The sequence below is a fragment of the Aedes albopictus genome, chromosome 2, assembly GCF_035046485.1.
Source record: "Aedes albopictus strain Foshan chromosome 2, AalbF5, whole genome shotgun sequence".
Lineage (NCBI taxonomy): Eukaryota > Metazoa > Arthropoda > Insecta > Diptera > Culicidae > Aedes > Aedes albopictus.
The window spans coordinates 403,518,402-403,542,331 of record NC_085137.1 but is presented as its reverse complement, the minus strand read 5'-3'; the positions used below and the strand labels follow the sequence as shown (position 1 = coordinate 403,542,331).

At 43.8% G+C, this 23,930-nt stretch overlaps 1 protein-coding gene across 1 annotated transcript; it reads right to left on the bottom strand.

Moving 5' to 3' along the window:
* Positions 1 to 151: 151 nt before the first annotated feature.
* On the bottom strand, positions 152 to 21,034 carry LOC134288444 (ATP-dependent DNA helicase Q4-like). The gene is made up of 9 exons (XM_062853344.1): positions 20,758 to 21,034; positions 19,418 to 20,695; positions 17,843 to 19,353; positions 17,565 to 17,775; positions 4,591 to 4,658; positions 2,837 to 3,511; positions 1,789 to 2,276; positions 1,169 to 1,488; positions 152 to 644 (listed from the first exon to the last, which is right to left on the bottom strand). The coding sequence occupies exons 1-9, from the start codon at positions 20,857 to 20,859 to the stop codon at positions 411 to 413; spliced, it is 4,887 nt and encodes a 1,628-aa protein (XP_062709328.1). The 5' UTR covers positions 20,860 to 21,034; the 3' UTR covers positions 152 to 410.
* Positions 21,035 to 23,930: the final 2,896 nt, after the last annotated feature.

The following is a 23,930-nucleotide window of genomic DNA, read 5'->3' as shown; positions in this document are numbered from 1 at the left end:
TATAAAATGTAAAGCTGAAAATCAGGCTCTGTACTAGTATGGACGTTATGTCGAAAAGAAGAATACAAATAAGAACAAGAATAAGGTAAGTATTTTCCCCTTAAAATGGCTGGTCATCAAAAAGAAATTGCGAAAAAAATCAATACTTACATATTTTGGTTAATGTTCTTGATTATTAGCGCGATGAAATTTTCTAATTGACCTAGAACGAAAACAAGCAGTCTAATGGTGTAAGGTTTAATAAACGGTTATAACTAAAGCTTCGCCACAGACTAAGCTGTTCATATTTCTATTTAGGTATCCGCCGGAAGCTAATCCAAACGTATAGTAGTCAGAGTAAAACAATAAATCACAATTCACGATAACAAATCACACACGCTCACACGTCGACGTCGGTGCCCACCACATGCTCACGTTTGCATGCGCACAAGTTCCGCATTGGCCATGCGCACGATCCGGTTGAAGTCGACACAGGTGTGGGCTCGCCAAAACTGGCACCGGAACCATATGACGGCCGGATAGTTTGGACTTTGGACACCGTGGAAAATCCGCGCCACCGCTCGGCCACTGAAGTTGTTCTGCGGATAGCGATGGATCAACGTCCGGATGTCGTTCAACAGCTGGGAATCCGGTGTGTCGTCCAGCTGGAAAACAGGAAAAGGAGGAAAACCCGGACGTTTGATTGGGGAAAAGATATTTTATTTAAAAAAAAAAACAGTAAAATTTATAGAAATCACTCAAAGTAGTAAAAGACACCACACACACAATGAAAACTGAGCAATAATAGTAGAAAAAAGAAATCAAGAAACATTGTGAAGACAAACATATAAGTTCATGGAGTTCCTGAGTTTGATGCTATAGCTATTCATTAATAGTACTGATATGTAAGTTGAGTATTCCATGTTTTTGATCAATTTTGACAAGGTAGAGGTTGTGGGCTTCGTGTCCGTGTGGCTAGAGGCGTCAGTCATCTAGGCGTTTCGTAAGCCTCGAAGTGTGGGTTCGATTCCCACTCCAGTCAGGGAAAACTTTTCGTCAAACGGAAAATTCTCCACTGAGCCACTGGGTGTTATGTGTGTTGTCCGTTGTCATATGTTAGTGCTTGTTCAGTCTGTACAAACTCTGGTTGAAGACGGTGTAGTGTCTTTTAAAACGAAAGATAGCTTACCTCTGGCATCAGTTCGACTTCCTCGTTGCTAATGTCCGTTTGGAAGTACTGGCGAACGATGGTTTTTAGCTTTCCTGACGGTCCGTCGGGACACTGCGCCCCACTGACGGGAAGATACGTTTGAAACGCAACCGATGAGAGCGCATTCGATATGCACTGGAGCTGAACCAGTTGAGCCCTCTCCTGACCGGATACCCGTGCGTACAACGTATCCAGCGTTTTGTCCAACTCGTCGTCGGTGAGATCGCCGGGAGCTCTGATCCGGAAGCCCAGATCCGAAAAACTTACGCTAATGGGGGTTCGTGTCCGGGTATTGTTTTCTGCGGTGGATAAAACCTATATTATCAATTCGGACAACACTGATACATACATCCACCCAGTGCTGTTAAATGTCACGAATTTCATATGATTTCGTGATAATAGAACATTGCTTATTAGCACCATTCTGCAATTTTCAACGACTTAAATCTGATGCTAATTTCAATTTCAATTGATTCCTCTCGGAACATGTTTGCAATTGTGATTTTACTGTTCTTACTTTCAAAAATTTTGAATACATAATAATCAAGTTACGCATTGCTAATGCAATCATCAATCGTTATTTTTAATGGCCAACTTACCGATCGTCCACTCGAGATTCTTCAGCTGAAACTTGACCACCCCGCTGTCCCAACCGATGGCGGAAGCAACATCAATCACCGGAAACTCGATGAAAGTGGAGCTGGCTTCGGCGTTACCCTTTTTCAACTCCAGAGCAATTGCCATCGCCAAAGGTGGACAATTCTTGGCAGCATTCCTGAGCGCTTTCGGTCCCGCATAGGACATCACCTTGCACATCACGTACGCTTTACTCAGCACATGTATGTAGCGCTGTTCGTGCAGTTCCAAATAGCACAGCAGTGTTTCGATGTTCTCCTCCGGGATGTCCAACTGTTGGACGGTCGATTCTATGGAAAAGCATGCTTCATGGCCTGGACAAACCCTTTTGATCTTAACTGGTGACGCTGCGCTGGTGCTGGGATTTGCTTGGGTCGTTTCCTCGAAATCATCAGTCCAGCTGATGTCTTTCAGTGCTTCAATTTGTTTTCTGTGTTCTTCGGAAAACTTCCTGAAAGAAAGAATATACATCGTAAAATAATAGCTAAGACAGTGTAGCGACAATGGTGCTGTTGACAAGCACACATGCTCGAGACATAACATACGAATTTTCCATTTCATTCTTGCTGAAAAAAAGCGTACATTGGATTCCCGGATAAACTGATTCGATTGATCAAGCCGACGATGAATCGAGTGATGTGCGTAGTTCGAGTATCAGGGACACTCTAGAGTCCATTCGATTCTTGCAGAGGGTTACGGCAAGGTGATGGTCGGGTGGGTGATTCATGTCATCAGGATGTCGGATAGCAACCAGACTAAAATGGTTCTCGAGAGTCATCCGACCGGTACAAGAAGACGTGTTGCGCAGCGAGCTGGATGGGTCGATCAAGTGGAGGACGATTTGCGGACCCTTTGCAGAGTGCGGAACTGGAGAGGCACAGACATGAACCGAGTGGAATGGAGACGACTCCTACGTACAGCAGAGGACACTCAGGCCTTAGTCTGACCGGTAAGGTAAGTAACATGCTTAGTAAACATTAATCTGGTATTCTACGATAAAAGTATACTTACTCGTCCTTGAAGTTTCTCACGCAAGCGCACGGTATGAAGATCTTCTGCAACAGCTTTCGGATCACATGCCGGTCGATCGAATTGGCATAGATGTGTCGCCGGAGCTCGTTCCGGTCCTTGCCGCGGTTATCCAGGAACACGTGACAGTGCGAAGCCCCTCCATCGCGACCGGCACGACCCACTTCCTGCACATAACTTTCGAAATTCCTCGGCATGTTGTAGTGAATGATGGCCCGAATGTCCGCCTTGTTGATGCCCATTCCGAAAGCGATGGTGGCCACCACAATCCGCAACTCTCCGCTCATGAACGCATTCTGGATGGTTTGTCTCCGGGCCGAGGACAACCCGGCGTGGTACGGTTCAGCCGTGTAGTTCAGCTTCTTTCTTTTCCGGGATGCCGTTGCCGATGCGGCCGCTTTGGCTTCTGCTGCTCGCTGCGCATCCTGGAAACAAGTCCGCAGGAACGATGCAATCCGTTCGCACTCGTCCCGCCTAGTACAGTAGATGATGATTGAATGAAGCTCTGCGAACCGATTGGACTGCAGCAAATTCAGCAGAGCTGAATCCCGGTTGGCGTCTTTCGAAACCGTTAGGATCAGGTTGTCCGGGAGGGGTATATCACTGATGATGCCGTTGGTTCCGTCCGGTACGGCCAAATGCTCGACGATGCTGAGTCTTGACGAATTTAAATGGTAATAAGCAGCATTAAAATCATTTCCGATAGATCAATTCAGCAAAGTTCTACTTAGCAGAATAATAGTTTGACATGCATCGTTGAACAATAAGGACAAATCCTATAAAGCCTGTATCCGCAATAATCGGGACACAGAAATATAGCTGTAACTCTGCAATAGATAGATTAAAATTGCTCAAATTTTGCCTGATAATATCTTAAGATGTGTTCATTTCATCTGCAAAATTTCATGTGAATCGGTGCAGTACTTTTTGTTGTAGCTATGAAACAGTAGAATGCGCGCAATTGAATTTTGTACAGCCCCGGGTTTAGCTTGTCAGCACTGTAACTTTTGAATTTGATTAAGGAAATGGCTGAAATTTTGAACATCAACCTCTCAATCTACTTTACTTGCACAGGCAAAATTTCAAAAAAATCGATGCACTATCATCAATTTTATAGTCGAAACATATAAAGGGGCTGACCTTGATTTTAGCCCCTCAGACAACAATTAGTCAGCACCCCTTATTGTTTCGATTATATTGTTGAAAGTACTACACCAATAATCATCAAATTTTGCAGGCATAATACAAACATAATCAACTACCTTCTGTGAAAATTTCATGAAAATTGGCAGAGACATTCAAAAGTTATGCATGGGCAAACATCGCACATGAAAAACATGAAACATGTCCACTAACACTAACCCCTATCAACAGCAGTAACTTTGTATCCAATTGATAAAAGTTGATGGAATTTTGCAAGAATGTGTCTCTATAAGTATCATAACTGCTTACGAAATTTCATAATTATCCTTACAGAACTTTGAACTGTAGCGGAAAAGAACCATTTATTATGCGAATGAAAATTGGTCATGATTGTACAAAATCTTAAAAACCACGTCTGTTTGTTTCTCATCCACAGTTAAAAGTAATGCATAGATTTTTATGAAATTTTGCGCAAATAATAAACACGCATTGAAAAGTTCTTAGTTAATTTTTGGCCAATTTTTATCGATTCAGTTCAGAGTTATTGCTGTTATTATGTGTCCCGATTATTGCGGATACAGGCTTTACTATACCTGGTTTGAACGGTTGCCGTAGCCGTCAGGCCTAGAATTGTTTGAACTCCAAGCTTTTCTTTGAGAACCTGTAAAAGATAGGTGTTTTATTAAAGCAAAAAGTAATGGAACAATCATGACATTTCAGAATCAATACATGTTATAAACATCATCATAATACAATAATTGTAATATTTTCTCACAACGGATAAAGGTATACCGGTTTGGAGTTCTAACCCATATAGAAGAAAATAAGTCAAATTTGCAACACCACACTAAAATTATTAAATATGTTCTTTTTTGAATCTAAATTGACAGTAATATCAGGCCAAACATGTCTAAAGGTCCTATCTACAGAAGAGAGTCTCTTTTTGGTTTCCCTCTTTTTCGTTAATATCTCAGCTGTTTATTTGTAGTATGATTGTCTCCTTGCATTGAACGATGGTCAAAACAATCGTCTTTTGATTTGTACTGCAAAAATAGTTGGAAAGTGTACCATTACATAGCAATGATGGTGAAAGATAAATTGAACAGAGAGCCTCTCAAATGCAGATAGGACCTATTGAAATGTTTGGCGAGATATATTTTATAAAAGATATATTTAGAACAGAAGTTGAAAAACTTTGGATATCAAAACTAAAATGTAATGACATTGATGTAAAAAAATAGCATTTTTTTTCAGAGAAAGGTTCAAAAAGTGTCAACATAGACTAAGGCATTAATGTTCTGTTCAAAATTTCATTCGATTCGGTTCTCTGGTTTTGGAGACATGACAGTTCAAAAATTAGTTGTCTAAAAAATAGCGTTTACGAGAACGAACTTCGCGAAAGACCAATTGAGCTCAAATTTGTACCAATGATGCATATATAGTACGTGGACAAACAGTCAAAATATGAGATTTTTTGTTGCACTTTATGAAAAGTTACAGCTTGCTGATTGTTTTTTGTGAGAAACATTTTGATGATCAATTAGTCTTGTAGAGGTTTTGACAATCGCCAAATACCTCAAAACTTTTATTTTGGGCTTTTTTTTTTCCTTCTAAACCATAGGGGGATAAATCTGCTCATCAGACACCCTAACAGGAAGGTTAGGGTAGTGTGGGGTTAAGGCCGTCTTCTACAATGCCGGTAGAAGCCAGGACTACTCTCTCCTCGACCCACTAAAACACATTCCTATGGTCGCCAAACCCTACGTCTCTCCGGAACCACCAAGAAGGTATTGCTTCAGAGAGGGGCTAGTGCATATCGCACCCTCAAGGTTAGCTGCCGTAGCCTAGCAGCAACGAACATCGATGACTCGCTCTGGAGAGTCCATCACGATAGCATGCTGGCGCTTGGCCAGTTTTCCGAGTGGTCCTCGCCACTCCCTTTGTCCTCGGAAGGCGGGCAGGGTCAACCCCGCCCGCGCCCTACTGCTGAGCGGACATCAAGAACTGATGCCCACGTGCAACCCGATCTGACCTGCCCGTAAGGAAGGGTATCACTACCCTTCAGGCCCTATCAGATGCATCCGTAGGTTGCAGACAGCAGGGTCTCACCTACCCCGACCCTTGCCGGGGACCCCTTTCCAACCGCGGGCTCAGATCCAACCCAGTAGACTGACGCCACGACAGCACCGCTACCGGGACTTCCTCTCCGCGGCCACTTAATCGCTGTAAGGGTCGATCTCGACCGCAGGGCACCGGTATGACCTACGAAGCCGACTTCGAACCCCTGGACCACCTCTTGTACTGCATCTGGACTAGCCATTCTCCGAGTCCACGCGCCACCTCCTCTGTAGCTCCCAGACGATATGGGTGATAGCCGTTGAAACGGCATTCCAGCTAATCTCATCCCTACACATTCTCTGGACCAAGTTGTCCGGAGTTGTGTCCTCCGCGCATGTGGCAAGCATGCGGTCACGCATTGTGCGAAAACGCGGGCACACGAACAAAACGTGTTCCGCCGTTTCCTCTAAACCATTGCACACTGGGCATTCGGGAGAATCCGCATGCCCGAAACGGTGTAGATACTGTCGGAAGCAACCATGATCTGTAAGGACCTGTGTCAGGTGGAATGTAACTTCCCCATGGCGCCTATTAATCCAACTATCTACCCTCGGTATCAACCTATGGGTCCACCTTCCTTTGGTGGAACTGTCCCACGCGCGCTGCCATTTGACCATAGAGGCCATCCTGACAGTCTTGCGTATGCCTCTTGTGCCGCGCATTTCGAAGCACTGATAAGAATGCTGATGGGCACCATACCAGTAATGACACAGAGAGCGTCGTGTGACACGGTACGGTACGCGCTTGCAACCCTCAGACACATAAGCCTGTAAGTACTTTCCAGCTTCCGTCGGTAGCATTCAGTACTTAGCGCGGTACCCCACGCCGGGCCGCCATACCTAAGTATGGACGTAGCAACACTAGCCAGAAGCTTGCGCTTACTGGCGTACACCGCTGAGCTATTGGACATCATCCGGGACAGTGCCGCAATAGCTGTGGAGGCTCTCTAACAGGCATAATCGACATGGCTACCGAAGGTAAGCTTATCGTCGATCATCACGCCCAAGTGCTTGACAGAGCGCTTCGACAGGATAGTGCACTCTCCTACACTGATCTCCGTCTGCTGCGCCGACTGCATGTTGTTAACAACCGTCACCTCTGTCTTGTGGTGAGCCAGCTCCAGTTTTCTGGACCGCATCCACGCCTCCACAACCTTGATCGAGTGGTCGGTAGTCAACTTCACCTCCTCGATCGTTTCACCGTAGACTTCGAGCGTAATATCGTCGGCAAATCCAACAATCACCACTCCCACTGGGTACTCTAACCTCAACACCTCGTCGTACATGACATTCCATAACACCGGACCCAGGATGGAACCTTGCGGGACTCCTGAGGTTATGTGAAAGCACTTCCGACCCACCTCCGTGTCGTAAACTAGTACGCGATTCTGGAAGTAGCTTCCGAGAATCTTGTACAAGTACTCCGGTATCCCCAGACGCAGGAGCGCATCGGCAATAGCAGCCCAACTGGCGCTATTAAATGCATTCCTTACATCCAGAGTCACTACCCCGCAGAAACGAATTCCCCTCCTCTTAGGCTCGAGTGCTTTCTCGGCGGTTTTTGTAACCGACAAGATAGCGTCTACGGTGGACCTCCCCTTCCGGAAGCCATACTGGTTACTCGAGAGACCATTTACGCCCTCAGTGAACTTCAACATTCTATTGAGGATGATCTTTTCGAGCACCTTCCCCGCCGTGTCAATCAAGCATATTGGTCTATATGCCGACGGGTCTCCGGGTGGTTTCCCCGCCTTTGGCAATAGTACCAGGCTCTGCCTCTTCCAAGCTTCTGGGAAAACTCCCTCGTCCAGGCATTTCTGCATAGCAGACCTGAACATCTCGGGAGCTTCTGCAATAGCTACTTTTAAGGCCAGGTTCGGAACTCCGTCCGGACCTGGGGCCTTACCTACGCTAAGGGACTTAGCTATCCCCGCAAGTTCCACATCGGTGACCCTTTCCTCATCGCCAGCCCCAGTCCCCGGCTGTCCTACGAAAGGAGGCCAAGGACTAGGATCATGACGCGGAAAAAGTCCTCCAATGATCCCCTCCAACATCTCTGGACATTGCTCTGTAGGAGCCATCACACCTCTCGTCTTGGCCATAACGATCCTGTAGGCATCACCCCACGGGTTCGTATTGGCACTCTGACAGAGACCCACAAAGCAGGCCTTTTTGCTTGCTCTTATCTCGGTCTTGAGCGCGGCTTTTGCAGCGGCGAACACCACCCGCCGTTCGTTTCGCTCTTCCTCTGATCGTGCTCGCTGCATCCGCCGCCTAGCCCGTAGGCAGGCGCGTCGCAGGTCCGTAATCGCGTCGGTCCACCAGTAAGCCGGTGGCCTCCCATTTCTAGGGTGGACTCGCCTAGGCATGGTCGCATCACACGCACGTGAGAGCACCGCTACCAGCTCGTCGCCGTCTAAACCGATTAAGTTTCGCTCACGGCGGAGCGCTTCCCTAAATACCTCTTCGTCGAAGTATGATGTCTTCCACCTACGAGGGCTTGGCCTTGGCCTAGCCGCCTCTTCTTCTATCCGCTGTCTGCTGTTGTTGTAGTCGATACTGTAGCGAACCGCCAGGTGGTCGCTGTGAGTGTAGCCATCATCTACTCTCCAGTTCGGACTACTTGTTAGGCCAGGACTACAAAAGGTCACGTCAATAATTGACTCCGCTCCATTTCGACTATAGGTACTCTTGGTACCGACGTTAGCCAAGTCGACATCTAAGATGGCCAGTGTTTCTAGCAGGATCTGACCCCGCTGGTTCGTGAAACGGCTTCCCCATTCCACAGCCCAGGCATTAAAGTCACCCGCTATTACCACCGGCCTTCGCCCTGTTAGCACGGTCGTTAAGCGGTCCAGCATTTGCGTGAACCGCTCGATCGGCCACCGCGGAGGCGCATAACAGCTACAGAAGAATACCCCGTTTACTTTGGCGACCACGAAGCCCTCGTAGGTAGTAGACACCAATTCCTGCACGGGGTATTTACCCGTCGTCCATATCGCCGCCATTTTCCTGGTCCCATCCGAGGCCCAGTTGCCGTTGCCGGCGGGTACTCGGTATGGGTCCGAAATGATGGCGATATCCGTCTCCCACTCAGAAACCGCCTGACAAAGCAGTTGCTGAGCCGCATCACAGTGGTTCAGGTTCAGCTGCGTTACCTGCACTGTGGTTTGTTGTTCACTGCGGCTTTCTTAAAGGCCGGGCACCCTGGACCACCCATCGGATGTCTGTTTTTCGAGGTTTTCCCGGTACAGATCATGCAGATGGGCGGACTCGTGCAGCTTTGGGCCTTATGACCTTCAGCGCCGCATCGCCTACACAGTTTGCGCCTGTCGGGGCCTTGGCAGTTATTTTGGGCTTATGATAGTTCTAAGTACCTTTTCTAGTCTATTTGGTTTTGTTTTCTTTTTCAAGATGATTTGATCTTCTCTGTTGCGCTGATCGGTCCATTTGCTCACTGTAGGTTTAACGATTCTGGTTATTTTCCTTGTCGACGTGTCCCACTCCTATTGATGGGCTTTTCAAATTTGCTCCATACTCCATCTTTACGATGACTTCTGCTGGTACAAAGTTCGTTACTCTTCTACCACCTTCTACTCCGCTTCATTAATGACATTTGGTCCGATCACACCTAAAGCAAATGAAATGGTAGGCAACCACACTAAAAAGAGGCAAAATGTGACTAGTTTTAAGGGCACCAGAGGCTATTCTTAAAATTTGGTTAATGTTGGTGCCAATATCTTTGTTTTTTTCGATCACTTAACCTAATTTACAGCTCTATTGTCCACTAGGGCACTGCGTGAGCGATTCCAATTGGAAGCTGTACATACACTTTGTATAGCGCCTAAATGTATTCTATTTTACTTATACTACATCGAACTGATTGCCGTTGCGCTGCTTTCCCTTTTCTACCCTATCAAGGTAGAATGATGAGCACGAGGATGTTGATGTGTGGCTGTTGGTTTTTCCTGTTTCCAGTCTGATTGGGGGTCCATTATGGGTTGCCGTTCGCCGATGTCCAAGTATCCGGGTTCATTTGAGCCATGGGCTCAGAAGAGGGTCAGTGTCAGCTGCTCTCAGGGAGAAAGAGCAACTGACGAAAGTGCCGGGACTGGGATCGAACCCATGACCATCTGATTATGAAGCAAACGTGTAGCCACTATCTTTATGTTTTCTACCCGAAAATTTTGATACCGTATAGAAGTTTCGATGTTGTAACATGGCAGTCCTTATGACCAAAGGGTTTCCGGTCCGCTTTTCGAGAGATGGCCTTCAACAGGTCCAAGCGACTCCTGCAGTCTTCTTTGAACTGTTACGTTGATAGAATGTATTTGCATTTTTCGTCAAAAACAACACCCAATTCTCTCACAGTTTTTGGCCTCAGTATTTCAGTATGTTGAATAAAATTTTGGCTCCCTCCAAGTGCCAATTTTTATGATGTTGCATTTTGCAGCAATGGCTGGTCCCAGATTATGAAGTAAACATTGCAAGTCCGATGTTATGAGCTCATTTTCCCACAACTGCTACTGCTTTCTGCAGCCGTTTCCGCAGACATCCGATGTGTTTGCCAGTTACAACATTTACAATATCGTCGGGGTTTAGAAATTTCTGGACGTTTTTTACAGCGACGTGGAAAATTAAGTTCATTACCAAGAGGAAAAGGGTTACGGATAGTACTGATCTTTGCGGCACACCGCTCTCTTGCTCCGTTTGCTTGTCGTAGGCTTTGGTGATGTCGAAGGCTACAATTTCACAGTGTTTCCCCTTGCTGGCCGCATTTGATTTTATTTCTTCATATTCGGAAAAACAGTGTGCTGGTTCTTTTCCCTTCCTAAAAGCGAATTGTCGGTTGTGGAGGCATCCATGATCCTCCAAAAGCGTAACTAGTAGGTGGTTCACCACACGTTCGAAGGATTTAGATACGCAACTTGTGAGGGATATTGGTCTAAAACAGTAGAGCGATTCCAAGCAACAGCATCAAAATTAAGGAAAATTTTTAATTCATGATTTTCTATTGAACTGAAACTTTGCACAGTTTTTCAGTTCCATCTAAATCGCCATTTTTCGATATCAAATTTTTATTTAGAGCCACGACTAACTTTTCAAAAGGGTGTATGTGAAAATGGTTCAAAAATATTCAAAAATATGCACAGCAAAAACGGATTGTTCGATTGTTATGAATTTTTCAGCAAAGTTAGATAGCTAAATGGTGATTTCTAAGAAAATATACACTGTGAAAAAAAATCTATTTTATTAATGAAAAACATCATTTTTGTCACAAAAACTCAAATATCTCAAAACCCTATCTTTTTACCAACTTGAATTTTTTAGGGAAAACGGTCCATTGTATTAGCAATCTACCATAAAAATTTGGTGATGGTAAACTAATAAACAAAAAAGTTATAACATTTTAAAAATTTCACAATTTTTACATTTAGTAAAAAAAATTTTTCTGTGTAAATAATTTCGGCCGGGAATCGCGATTTGATGCTGATTTTATTGTTCAGCAAAGTTAGATAACTAAATGGCGATTCCTAAGAAAATACACACTGTGAAAAAAATCTTTTTTAACATTAAAAAATATCATTTTTGTCACAAAAACTCAAATATCTCAAAACCCTATCTTTTTACCAACGAAATTTTTTAGAGAAAACGGTCCATTGTATTAGCAATCTACCATGAAAATAAACAAAAAAGTTATGACAATTCAAACATTTCACAATTTTTACATTTAGTAATAATTTTTTTTAGTGTAAATTATTTCGGCCGGAAATTGAAGTTTGATGCTGATTTTATTGTTAATGGCCTTGCGTGAGTAAAACAAGTTGTTTTTTATTATATATTATATATACATATAATATAATATACTATGTACCGTAATGTTCCGATTTTATCACGCCCTCCGCGCATTAGTCGTTTATTCATTAATTTGCTGTTACATTTGAGGACAAGTGTTTTCCCTCTTCTTCAAGATGAATGTTGAAAGCGTGTTTTGCAACGTTAAAAATATTGAAATGGGTATAGATGTTGAAGAATATTACAGGGCATTTTTGAAAAGGGGCGTAATTAAATTGTTTAAACAGATGTCGCTGATGGCAATTTCTCAGTTGTTGTCGTTTTCGAACTTCCTGCGCCCTGCTTTACCGATGATATACAGATGGCTCGTTTGTCAAATTCTAGACGGCAGGACGTGCAAATGCGTAATTTTGTACACAATGTGGACATTTGGGCATAACCAGTCTCTTTCAGTTTATCTATGGTGCTTTCGGTGAGATTTCGTAACTCTTTTGAACATTTTTTTTTCATCAAACGGTCTACAAGAGAGCGTTGAGTTGAAGACCTTTGAGAAAGCGACTGTTCATCTTGTTCGTTAGATTATAATAAACAAAATCACTTATTAATTTTAACTTACTTGTTTGGTGTTGGTGGCTGAAGAAAAAAAATACTATACAATTTTTAATATTCATAGCGGTAGTATTTTTTTGTTTTTTTCGTGAGCATTGTCAGGTATGTATACAGACAAACAAACGTAACACTGGCGAAATTTTCATTGACCACGCCTTCAACGATCATTTTGAATCTTGGTTGTGGCTTTCATAACAAGAAGAGCGCCCATCGTTTTTCTTTGCGTTTGACGTTTCACACTAGCGCCTTCTGATGACGATATTGCACAACGCAGTGTTTCGTGAAACATTTCCACCAGGTGGTGATAGTGTGAACTGGGCGATGAATTTTCACTAAAATTGTTCTAGGCGTTTCGTCTGTTTGTCTGTGGTATGTACCTCTTATGCATTTGTTGTTGTTGAAGTTACTCGCATTCTTCCGATCATAAAGTCTGTTCTCTAAGAGGGATTTTTTTGCGGATAAACTAGACGTATACGCGTATAAAAAAACTTTTATTATACAGCTTTTGTCTTAAAAATAAATTCAATTCCATTTTTCTTATAATCAACAGCTTTTCAACACTATCAAGGGATTTTTTCACCAGTCACGTACAATAAAAAGTATGACAATCTCAATATTTTTGATCACAACACTGGATCGCGTCTAAGTTTCAAATAGATACTATAGTAATTACGAATAATCAAACTAAAGTATCATGAAAACAACTTGTTTAATTCAGGCGGTAGCCTTTACAATAAAATCAGCATCAAAATATAATTCTCGAAATAATTTACACAGAAAAAAATTTTTTTTTGTTACTAAATGTAAAAATTGTGAAATGTTTGAAATGTCATAACTTTTTTGTTTATCAGTTTACCATCACCAAAATTTTATGGTAGATAGCTGATGTAATGGGCCATTTCCCCTAAAAAATTGAAGTTGGTAAAAAGATAGGGTTTTGAGATATTTGAGTTTTTGTGACAAATATCATATTTTTTCAAAGTAGAAAAATAAATTTTTTACAGTGTATATTTTCTAAGGAATCATCATTTAGTTATCTAACTTTGCTGCAAAATTTATAACAATCGAACAATCCGTTTTTGCTGTACAGCTTTTAGAATATTTTAGAACTATTTTCGCATACACCCTTTTGAAAAGTTAGTCGTGAGTGAATATGAAGGTTTAATATCAAAAAATGGCGATTTATATGAAATTGAAAAACTGTGCAAAGTTTCAGATATTTTTGAAATGGTCGCTCAGGATCGACTGACATGACTCCGTGGAATTCCTCAGTAGGCACCATTTGTTCCGTTATGCCATTTTTTGGAATCGGTATAAATATATAATGATGCTCTCCTTCCATGAGTCGGGGATTTCTCCACTGTTCCAGTTGTGGTTGAAAGCCTTTAGACAATTCATTTTGCAGTGAAAGGGTAGATGTTTGAGCATGGGATAACATATTTCATCGGGTCCGACTGACGGTCCTTTAGTACTCTCCGATGCACGGAACAGTTCATGGATTCAAAGTTCTTCATCCAGAATAGTAGTATCGCCAGACTCCAAGTCAAGAGAAGTTTCTTCGCTTTTCAAGTCAATAATTAAACCGGCCCACAAGTACGTTTTTCCACTCAACTTGTTAAAGCCCTTGAAAGATATGTACCAAAAATAAATCATTTCTCCTGTGGCCCACCTTGGCAAACTCAAGAGCTCCGCAGAATGAAGACTACAAAACGTGCAGCCCTATATTCCAAACGCCGAACGCTGCTTCTCCGTGACCATTACTTGAGGGTGAACAACGAATATAAGAACACTAGCAGGCGCTGTTTCAGAAGATATCAGCTACACATCCAACGAAAACTGAAGTCGAAACCCAAAGCGTTCTGGTGATATGTGAATCAACAACGAAAGGAGTCTGGGTTGCCTTCCACAATGACGCTTGAAGGTCGAGTGGCCTCTGATAGAAACGATGTGTGTCGTCTTTTCGCCAGTAAATTTGCTAGCGTGTTCAGTGAGGAGGTTCTATCCGAAGAGCATATAGGTAATGCTTGCCGCTAGTAATGTTCCACTGAACGGTGATGTACTAACCACGATTGGTGTTGATGATACAACGATTGTGAGAGCAGCCAGGCAATTGAAATCATCCATCAATCCCGGGCCCGACGGTATTCCATCATCTTTCCTAAAAACGCATATTGACGAATTAATCGACCCTATCCGGTTGGTGTTTTCTTTGTCCCTAACTAGCGGAATTTTTCCGTCAGTCTGGAAGAAAGCTATCGTGTTTCCCGTTCACAAAAAAGGCGATCGAAAGGATGTCAGTAATTACCGAGGAATATCATCTCTCTGTGCCATCTCAAAACTATTCGAGCTTATTGTTATGGAACCACTGATGTCTCATTCCAAGCCGTACATCAGTGAAAATCAACATGGTTACATCTCGGGTAGATCCACTACCACCAATCTCTTGAACCTTACATCTCACATTACGGACAGCATGGCTGAACAAGCCCAAACAGATGTGGTCTACACGGATTTGAGCGCTGCATTTGACAAGATTAATCATGCTGTGACGATCGCTAAACTTGAAACTTGGGATCGGCGGCCAGACACTACGCTGGCTCTACTCCTACCTCACAGAACGCTTTCTGACGGTTGGACTTGATGGACATTTCTCGGAAACTTTCAAGGCTACTTCTGGAATACCTCAAGGGAGTCATCTGGGTCCCCTAATTTTCCTGCTGTATTTCAACGATGTCAACTACGTTATCAAAGGCCCACGATTAAGCTTCGCAGACGATTTGAAAATGTTCCTGCGCATCCGTTCTATCTGTGATGCTACGATGCTTCAAGCTGATTTTTGTACAAAACAGTGCAATGATTGGCCTGCAACGTTGTTTTAATAGAGTAGCATCAGGTTTTGACTTCCATCTTCCCAGGCAAACCATCCGCCGTAATTTTATTGAAGAACTCACCTCCAGAATAGTGTAATGAATTGTATTGTAGTTGTTTGGTTCTGTTGTACGTATTATTTTTTACTGTTATTTGACCGAGCTTTGTTGTTATTTTTAAGTACAAACCATCAATGGGACAATAAGTCTGTTGATATATTAATAATAAATAGATAAATAAAAGCCCTGCCAAAGTTCTAAAGTTGACGAGTCGCTCGTGAAAATTTCCTGGTATTCAGCCCAGGACTTGGCTTTGGCGTCTTACACTTTTTTACTAGCTTCATGTTTCGCTGCGTTGAGTCGCTGCTTCGCTTCAGCTTTGGCTGGGTCATCATCATTAATTTTTCTTGACCTTCTTAGGGCTTTTCTCCGCTTCTAAATTACTTCCTTGACTTCTTGGTTCCACCATATTTGATTTATCTTCCTACAGATACCTTTGGTTCTCGGATTCGTTTCAAGTTCTGTCTCGTTGATTGCCTCAGTGATATCAAGAATGTTGACTCTACAATTAGGGGAAGCTTCTGAGAAACAATTTCCTCAAACCTGGCCCAATCCGCATCTTTGTATATCCACCTCTGCTTTGACCGTGGTATAGCGCAAAGGTTGTTAGTCCTGATGTAGATTGGGAAATGGTCACTACCATGCAGATCTTCCTCACAATACCAATTGAATTAAGTTGCTATGCAGTTTGATGCAAAAGAGACATCTATAGCTCTGAAAGAGCCTGAGGTACTATACTACAGTGATAGTGGGTTGGAGATCCGTTATTGACATGTATTGCAAAACTACATCCCAAATTGGACTATCACACGCCTAAAAAGTGTGATAAAAGTGCACATTTGCCTCGGATCGTCTCGACGTTTTCGGTACACTTATTCCTACAATAATAAGGGATAAGTGCACCGAAGACCTCAACTCGATCCGACGTGGCCCTGCGCTGCAATCACACTTTTAAGGTGCGTGCACACTATTGTGTCAGTCCAATTTGGGGTGCAGCCAGCAATACCTATAAGTAAGATTTGATCGTTTTTGATCGATCGTTTATCACTATCACCACTATAACGGATTCGTCACAGGGTTTGTCGCCTAAAGCGTTGCAGGTCTCTATGACTCCGTGCACTAGTGAACGAGGTAATGGGGGCGCACGGTTATAGGTATGACTAACACTAGAACGGCACCTTTTTTTTCCTGATCTTCTTCTTCTTTATGGCTGCCTCTCTTCAACTTAGTGTTTTTTGAGCACTTCCACCCACAGTTATTAATTGAAGGGATTTCTTTGCCCGCCATTGCATGAATTTGTACATTATGTGGCAAGTGCATGCCCAGGGAGACGAGAACGGGAATCGAACCCGCCGTCTCCGGATTGGCGATCCATAGCCTTAACCACTAGGCTATTTGGTGATTCCCTGATAGTACCTTGGTACCTATCAGCTGAGCACTGCTGCGTAAACAAACTACGCTGTAACACGTTATGGTAACGGTTTACACTACTCGCCGAACATGGTTTGCCCGAGGGAGTAGCACTAGGTCCAGGTGGCGTTGCACCACCGCGGATTGAGTGAAAGACTTATAACTTTGGCACTGAGAGAAGCTGATTGAATAACCGATTGTTTCGGATACTCGACACGATCTGGTCTACTTGACTAAAAAATGTTACTTTAATAGAAGCCTATAATTTAAGAAAATCTGTTAAAAGACAAAGCCTTTGGAAAAATATATGTAATCTTAAGCATTCCGACAAAATCCTCAATATTAATTGCTGAAGACTTCAACGATCTCATCATTGAATAGTCAAGCGACGAACCTTGATGCCATAACTTAGTCAATTTTGAACCAATTGCCTTAATTTTTGGGCTAGATAGAAGACAGCCTGGAGAACGAAAGTCATAAGCTTGATTATCGAACCACAAGTAATCGGTCTTTTAACGGTCGATAACGGTTACCATTATGTATCAAAATAACATCTAAGGGGCGATTTCTTCACCCTGGCTTAAGCGTTAAGCCAGGTTTAACTGTATGGGTAAGCCTGGCTTACGAGTTAAGCCGAGGTGAAGAAATCGGCCCTAAGTCCAACTGTTCAATCTTACCTGTTCGGCACAACCCTCCCAGAGTACTCACCCGGCATATCATGAGGTAGCTCGGTCGGAAGTTGTGACTCCACTGGGACACGCAATGGGCTTCATCAATACAGGCGAACGCAATCGGTGGCAGCTGCCGCAACAACGACCCGAACCCGGTCGACTTCTCGCCGGACACGACCGCTTCCGGCGAAATGAGCAGCACGTCCAACTCACCGTTTGCGATGTCATCCATCGTTCTCGCGCGAACCCTACCGGAAAGATGGAAAAAATATTCGGCTAAGATACGAACGATGTGGGACGTTTTCAGAGTCATACTTGGGCGACTGGTTCATGTGCAAGCACTGGGCGTTCAGGAAATCGGGCACTCCGTGTACCTGGTCCTCCATCAACGATACCAACGGCGATATTACCAGAGTGACACACTTCCGGTGCTTCCGGTAGAGATAGGCCGGCAATTGATAGCACAACGATTTTCCCGACCCGGTGCTCAAGGTCACCAGCGTGGACATTCCGCAAAGAACTCGCATAACGGCTCGCTCCTGTCCAGAGCGGAACTGCTGGTGGCCAAACATTTTCAGGGCGTCGAACACTGCCTTCGGAGTTGCCGGTAGGGACCCATCCGGGTTCAGCTGGTAGAGGGGACCAATTTTATCCTTGTTGCTGACGGTGAGTTCCAGAATACCGGACTTTTTCAGGAAGTCCTGTGGAATCACGTGACCAATATAACTAGGTTTTGTTTCAGTGGGTACAGCGGGTTCCTCCGGAAGATCTTCGTATTCGCTATCCGCTTCCAGGTCTGGGGTGGATTCAGTGTCGTCTAACTTCCACAGAGGATTGCTCACAGCCGGAAGTTTGTCGATTTTGTTTGAATGAACCGCCAGCGATTGTGCCTTGGCCATACTTTCGACTTCTTCCAAAGTTGGAAACGGCGATTCCTCAGTTGCATCTACATCCAGCGGTAGCAACTGCTCTCCTTTCACCTTACACTGCCTGGCCATGTGGCCAACCCCACCGCACTGGAAGCAAGTCAGCACACCTCCATCGCAACCTCCCATGTCCATGTCTGGACCACACAGAGCCGCAGCTTTCTTCTTTTTCCACAAGTTTTTCTTATATTTGCTGAAGTTCATCGTCTTCTTGCCACGGGCAAAGACCTTCTTCCGGAGATCCAATCGAACAAAGTTCTCGTTTTGCTTCCCAGCAGCGACTTTCTTCCTGAAGGCAGCTTCCTTCGCAGTAACCACCTCTTCTTCGTCCAATTTCTTACTCTTGGCAACTTTCACCGGAACTCCTTGGATAAAACTCTCCACCGCCTGGGTACTCTTGATCAACTCTCTGATGTCGACCCTAGGAGCGTTGTTCAAGCTTTCAATACCAAATTCCAGTACGTAATCATCAAATCCGTCTTCCTTGGCGGCCTCCTCCTTCGAAGGAACAACCTTGGCGGCCGGTTGTTTGGCGATTCGCTTCTTCCCTTTCCCCGTATTCCCACCAATTCTTGGCGCCGACGGACTTTTCTTGGTGCTGCCGGAACGCCGTCTTCGTTCTCCCGCCGAAGCAGCGGGCTGTTTCGCTCTGGACTTCCTTGCTGCGGTGGTCTTTCTTGCGGGCTTCGCCGTTGACACCGCATCCTCCGGCACCGTCTGTTCCATTTGCTGTTCTTTTTCTTCTTCGTCATGCAATGAACGCGATTCTTCCGTTTGTTCTTTGAAGTCCGGATCCTTGTCCTCATCATCCGGATCGAAATCACCCGTTTCTTCCTCGCTTCCGGCATGCTGGGTGTATTGGACCGGTTTGCGACCCCGGGTTGTACGGCGAACAGAGACCTAGAATAAATAGGTAGATTTTTAGGTGTAATTTAACGTAGAAACAATTTGAATATGTACTCACTTTCTTAGGTTGAACCGTCTTCTTAGCCTTAGCCTTCGCGGGAGCCTTCTTGCGTGCGCGTTTAGTCTTCGGTTCGTCACTTTCTACGGGAAGGTCTCCATTTATTTCCGGGTCTTTGTTCTCCACCCCAATGCCAACTTCGACCGGTGGAACTTCAATCGGTACATCTTTCTTCAAATCGCTGGCCGCCACCACCACCGTCTGATTGACCTTCGGGTCCGGCTTCAAATTGACGCTGGTGAAAACCTTACGCTTCTTGGCTACGTGTCGAATCGCTCCCGAAGTGTTGAAAGAACTATTCGCACTGGTCGCTTCGTCCTCGCTGTTTTCCACCACCCCGTCGGAATCGGATTGAATCGCACGATCGTACGCCGTGTTCTGAGCGCTAACAACCTGTTGAGTCTGATTTGGTTGTTCCAGCTCTGATCCTGGCGCTTCACTTGCAAACGAGGTCATACTGAGCGACGATATCCCAAAACTGTTGGAAGTGTCCACCGGAGCGGAAACGTCCGAGACGGAAATTCCACTGATGTTTCTCAGGCCAAACTTTTTAGCCTGACCACTTGCACTGCTCACAGGAGTCAGAGACCCGGCATCCATGCCCTGTCGGGTGAGCCATCGTTCATCCAGCTCGTTCACTAAGCCCTTGGAGTCCACCTGGCTCTCGTTGCCGGACGCACTTTGCTTTTGTGAACATTGCTCTTGAGACGGTGATACTTCAACAGATTGTTTGGACTTTTCATACAGGAGAGTCTCCAAATCGGGTAGGGAATCCTTCCAGCTAGCCATCGACGGTGAACTGAACGATGACCCCGATTGAGACAACCTCAAGCTGGAGAGCGACTTGCGCGGGTTTCGCTTAGGTATGACCGCTGAAGCTTCCATCATGAGCTTTGTCGGAGCTTTCGCCTTGGGTTTGCTCACCGGTTGCTCTCTCTGTTTCTCCGGAACATCGGCCTTCCTTCGGGGTAGATTCCACGCGTTGGCATTCTGCTCGGATTGTTCGACCGCTTCAAACTCCGTTACCCGACCATCGATCTGATCCGTCAATAGGGCACTAATCGAAACATTGGCCGACGACAGATCGCTCAAATTGGAAAACGCACCGATGGAACAATCCTGGGACAAAGTACCCTCCATCTGCGATATCAACGAACTGTCGAAATCGTCATCGTCGAGCAGCGCATCCTGAAGGGTATCCTCCAGAAGTGAAGTTTTCAACTTGTAGTACATTTTGTACGCATTTCGAACGTCCACAGTGGAATCCCGAATGTCGTGCTGGAAAAAGAATTCGCCATCATTCTATAACTCAAGCAAACGAAATGGCCAGATTCAAATACCTTCGAAGGAATCCGGCCGTGCTGCTTGCGAAACTTTCGCTCCCAGTTTTTCACAATGAACTTGTACTTTCGGTACTTGGTTCGAAACACCGGGTCTTCCATGGCTGCAGCTTGAGCAATGGGCACTAGTTCTAGTTCATCATAAGATTATCAGCTGCTATCGACACGACTCACAATAAAATACAAGAAATCAGTGGATAAAAATTCATCTCGCGATCCGTGAAGAAACGAACGGTGAAAATTTGGAAGACGAGCGCGCGCAAAATTTCATCAAAACAAAAACCGGCAACGAGGGAGTGGTCGCCGCAGAGGTTGAGACAGATGATAGGCCTGGGCGATATCCAGCGTTCGTTGTGCTGCTGAAAGGCCTATTGGTAAAAATCAAGCGCAACTTCTCAAAACGACGTTTCCAGAGAAAATATTTAGGTAGGGGCCGATTCAAATATGACGTCCATCATTTTTCGGGAATTTTAGACCCCCCTCCCCCCTCTGTCACGCTATTTTGTATACCTTATACATGGAGTGTCACACTTTCTCAGACCCCTCCTCCCCCCTAAGCTCTCTTTCGATAATATCTCAGCTATTTAATTGTATTATGATTGTCTCCTTGCATTAAACGATGGTCAAAACAATCGTCTTTTGATTTGTACTGCAAAAATAGTAGAAAAGTGTACCATTACATTGCAATAATTGAAAGAGAAAGTCTAGATTGAGTTTAAATAAGGGCGAAAGTAACATGAGAGAGTTCTCTTCATCGACTCTCTCTTCTTCAAATTCAAGTGACAAGATGCAAGTATGGTTGAACTTTTTGGTCGTAAATCGCTAGATTGCGATGCAATCTAGCGTGTAAGTGTAAAAAAGTTCAATTGAATTTGCATCTTGTCGCTTTAATTTGCAGAAGAGAGAGTCGATGAAGAGAACTCTCTCATGTTACTTTCGCCCTTATTTAAACTCAATCTAGAAGTGAACAAAGAGAGCCTCTCAAATGCAGATAGGACCTATTGAAATGTTTGCCCTGAATTGTGAACGATTTATGCACTCAAAAAAATTTACACGTCAGAGTAATGTGTTTTACATATAGATTTGCGCAAATTGTAAAACCCACGAATGTCACGTGTGGAACATATAGATTCACCAACATTATTTTTGCTCCGGTCAATCAGCAATCCACACGATTGTAATGAGTATTTCACATGGAATCAGAATGAAATACCTATGTATTCTGATTGAATTAATGAATTGCAAATAAGTATACCATTTCGATCTAGTTGAATTCAATATGTGAGCATATCAATGTCATATTATACTAAACATAAATTTAATGTTTTGGTGAATATGGATTTCATGTTATGCTATCCTCGTAGTCCTCTATGTAACAATTATAATGTCAAGTGCCTTTATTTCACGCGAGCTCATTGTTTCACCATCACGATTTTAGTTTTGAATTTCAAACTAAAATCCGGAAAGCAAAATCAAAAGCTCACGCGAAATAAAAGCACTTCAATATATTGTGCATCCTAGCTTAATCACTCAGATCCTGCTGATCTGAGTCAGTCGCCATAAGATTGCGCCCGTTTAATTTGTACACGGCGGCGACAGCTCCACCCGGCGGCTGCAAATCAGTTTTAGCCAAGCTGCACACCGTGTACAAAACATACGTGCGCGGTCTGGCGCGATCTGAGGCTGCGCGTTTCGAACGCAGCTTGCTGAGAATCTAAGATAAGCGCGACAATATAGGTAAATTCGATGCACTGTGTTAATTAAAAATCGATGCTTTTAATTGTAGTAATAAACTTTATTGTGAATTTTTGTATTAATTTATATAATAAAATTAAATTACCGAGATGCAACAATTGTTTTAAAATTTTATCTGAGGAGTTCCGTTATTTTGTCAAATTATTCGGATTTTTTACGTCAAATTTATTCTTTATTTATTATCTCTATCTTGACTAGTCAACAAGCACTGTGAAAAGCGAAGAAAATTAGATTATTTCTGGGCTCGGTTGCAGCCCCGGAACGGTTAATGTATACGGACAAAAGCTACAAACCCCCTGAATACCGTATCGCTTCACCGGTGGCGAAGACTGAAACATCAAACTTGTCTCCGCCACCAGCTGCCTACACCGAAAATGCAAGTTCTCACCTCTCCCCATGCCACCTATTCCACCGGATCCTGGAACACTCCGATGCGATGAAGCAATTGCAACCTTTCATCCTGAAGGAATTCGACATGCGGTTGAATTTGATGCAGGCCTAAAACGAAGCGAAACTGCGAGTGATGGGCTGAAAAGTTCTGCTACTCAAGCTCTGGAGACTGGCCTGACCGTTGTTTTCTCCTGGAAATGGATTAAGTTATTCTTAATATTGAATTTAGTTAACATAAAATGAGGTAGCACCTTGCGCAATTCTGTTCTCGACCACGATGAAACACGTTTTATTAGTTTGACGTTTTTTTTTCATGGGTCATGTGTCGCCAGTTTTTAAATTCATATGAAAGTAACAGTAGCGCAAATTCGTTTGTAAAATAACTTTAACTTCAATCATATGACATGTGAGATTGTGATGTTTTGGCTATCGAATTCAGTTAAAGAAAGAGTTAATTCAAAGTGAAACAAATATCACAATGAAGTGACTTACATATGATTTGGTGTTATAAGCATTGCTGTGAAATGCATGTTGTTAATCAGATTTATCTAACGCGTAGAAACCATTGAATACATTGGAATTACACTTTAGGCTAACGTTGACTTTCTTGAATCAGGCCATAAGTCAAAACACATTAATCGATCGTGTCGATTTTTTACCCTTCTTACACCCATAAGAAGGGTATAAATACCGCTTGGAAAACCGACTTTCGATCCGAGGCCCGCAGGGCCGAGTCACATATACCAATCAACTCAGCTCGACGAATTGAGCAAATGTCTGTATGTGCGTGTGTGTGTATGTGTGTGTGTGTGTATGTGTGTATGTATGTTACAAAAAAATGTCACTCACGGTTCTCAGCCATCTGTTGACCGATTTGAGTTCTCTTGGAAGCAAATGAAAGCTACTACATCCTAGTAGAACGCTATTGAATTTTATTTTGATTGGACGTTCGGTTACCGAGATATCTTTCAAAGAGTGCTAGGGAGTAGTACAACTTAATTATTTTAGATATTTTTGACAAAGTGTAT

Excerpts from the sequence above, each read along its gene's own strand:
- LOC134288444 (XM_062853344.1), bottom strand. The coding sequence starts at position 20,859 with ATGGAAGACCCGGTGTTTCGAACCAAGTACCGAAAGTACAAGTTCATT. Across the intron at positions 4,659-17,564 it reads GCTACCTCATGATATGCCGG|GTTCTCAAAGAAAAGCTTGG; the intron begins GTGAGTACTCTG and ends TATCTTTTACAG. Across the intron at positions 3,512-4,590 it reads ACGGCAACCGTTCAAACCAG|ACTCAGCATCGTCGAGCATT; the intron begins GTATAGTAAAGC and ends AAATTCGTCAAG.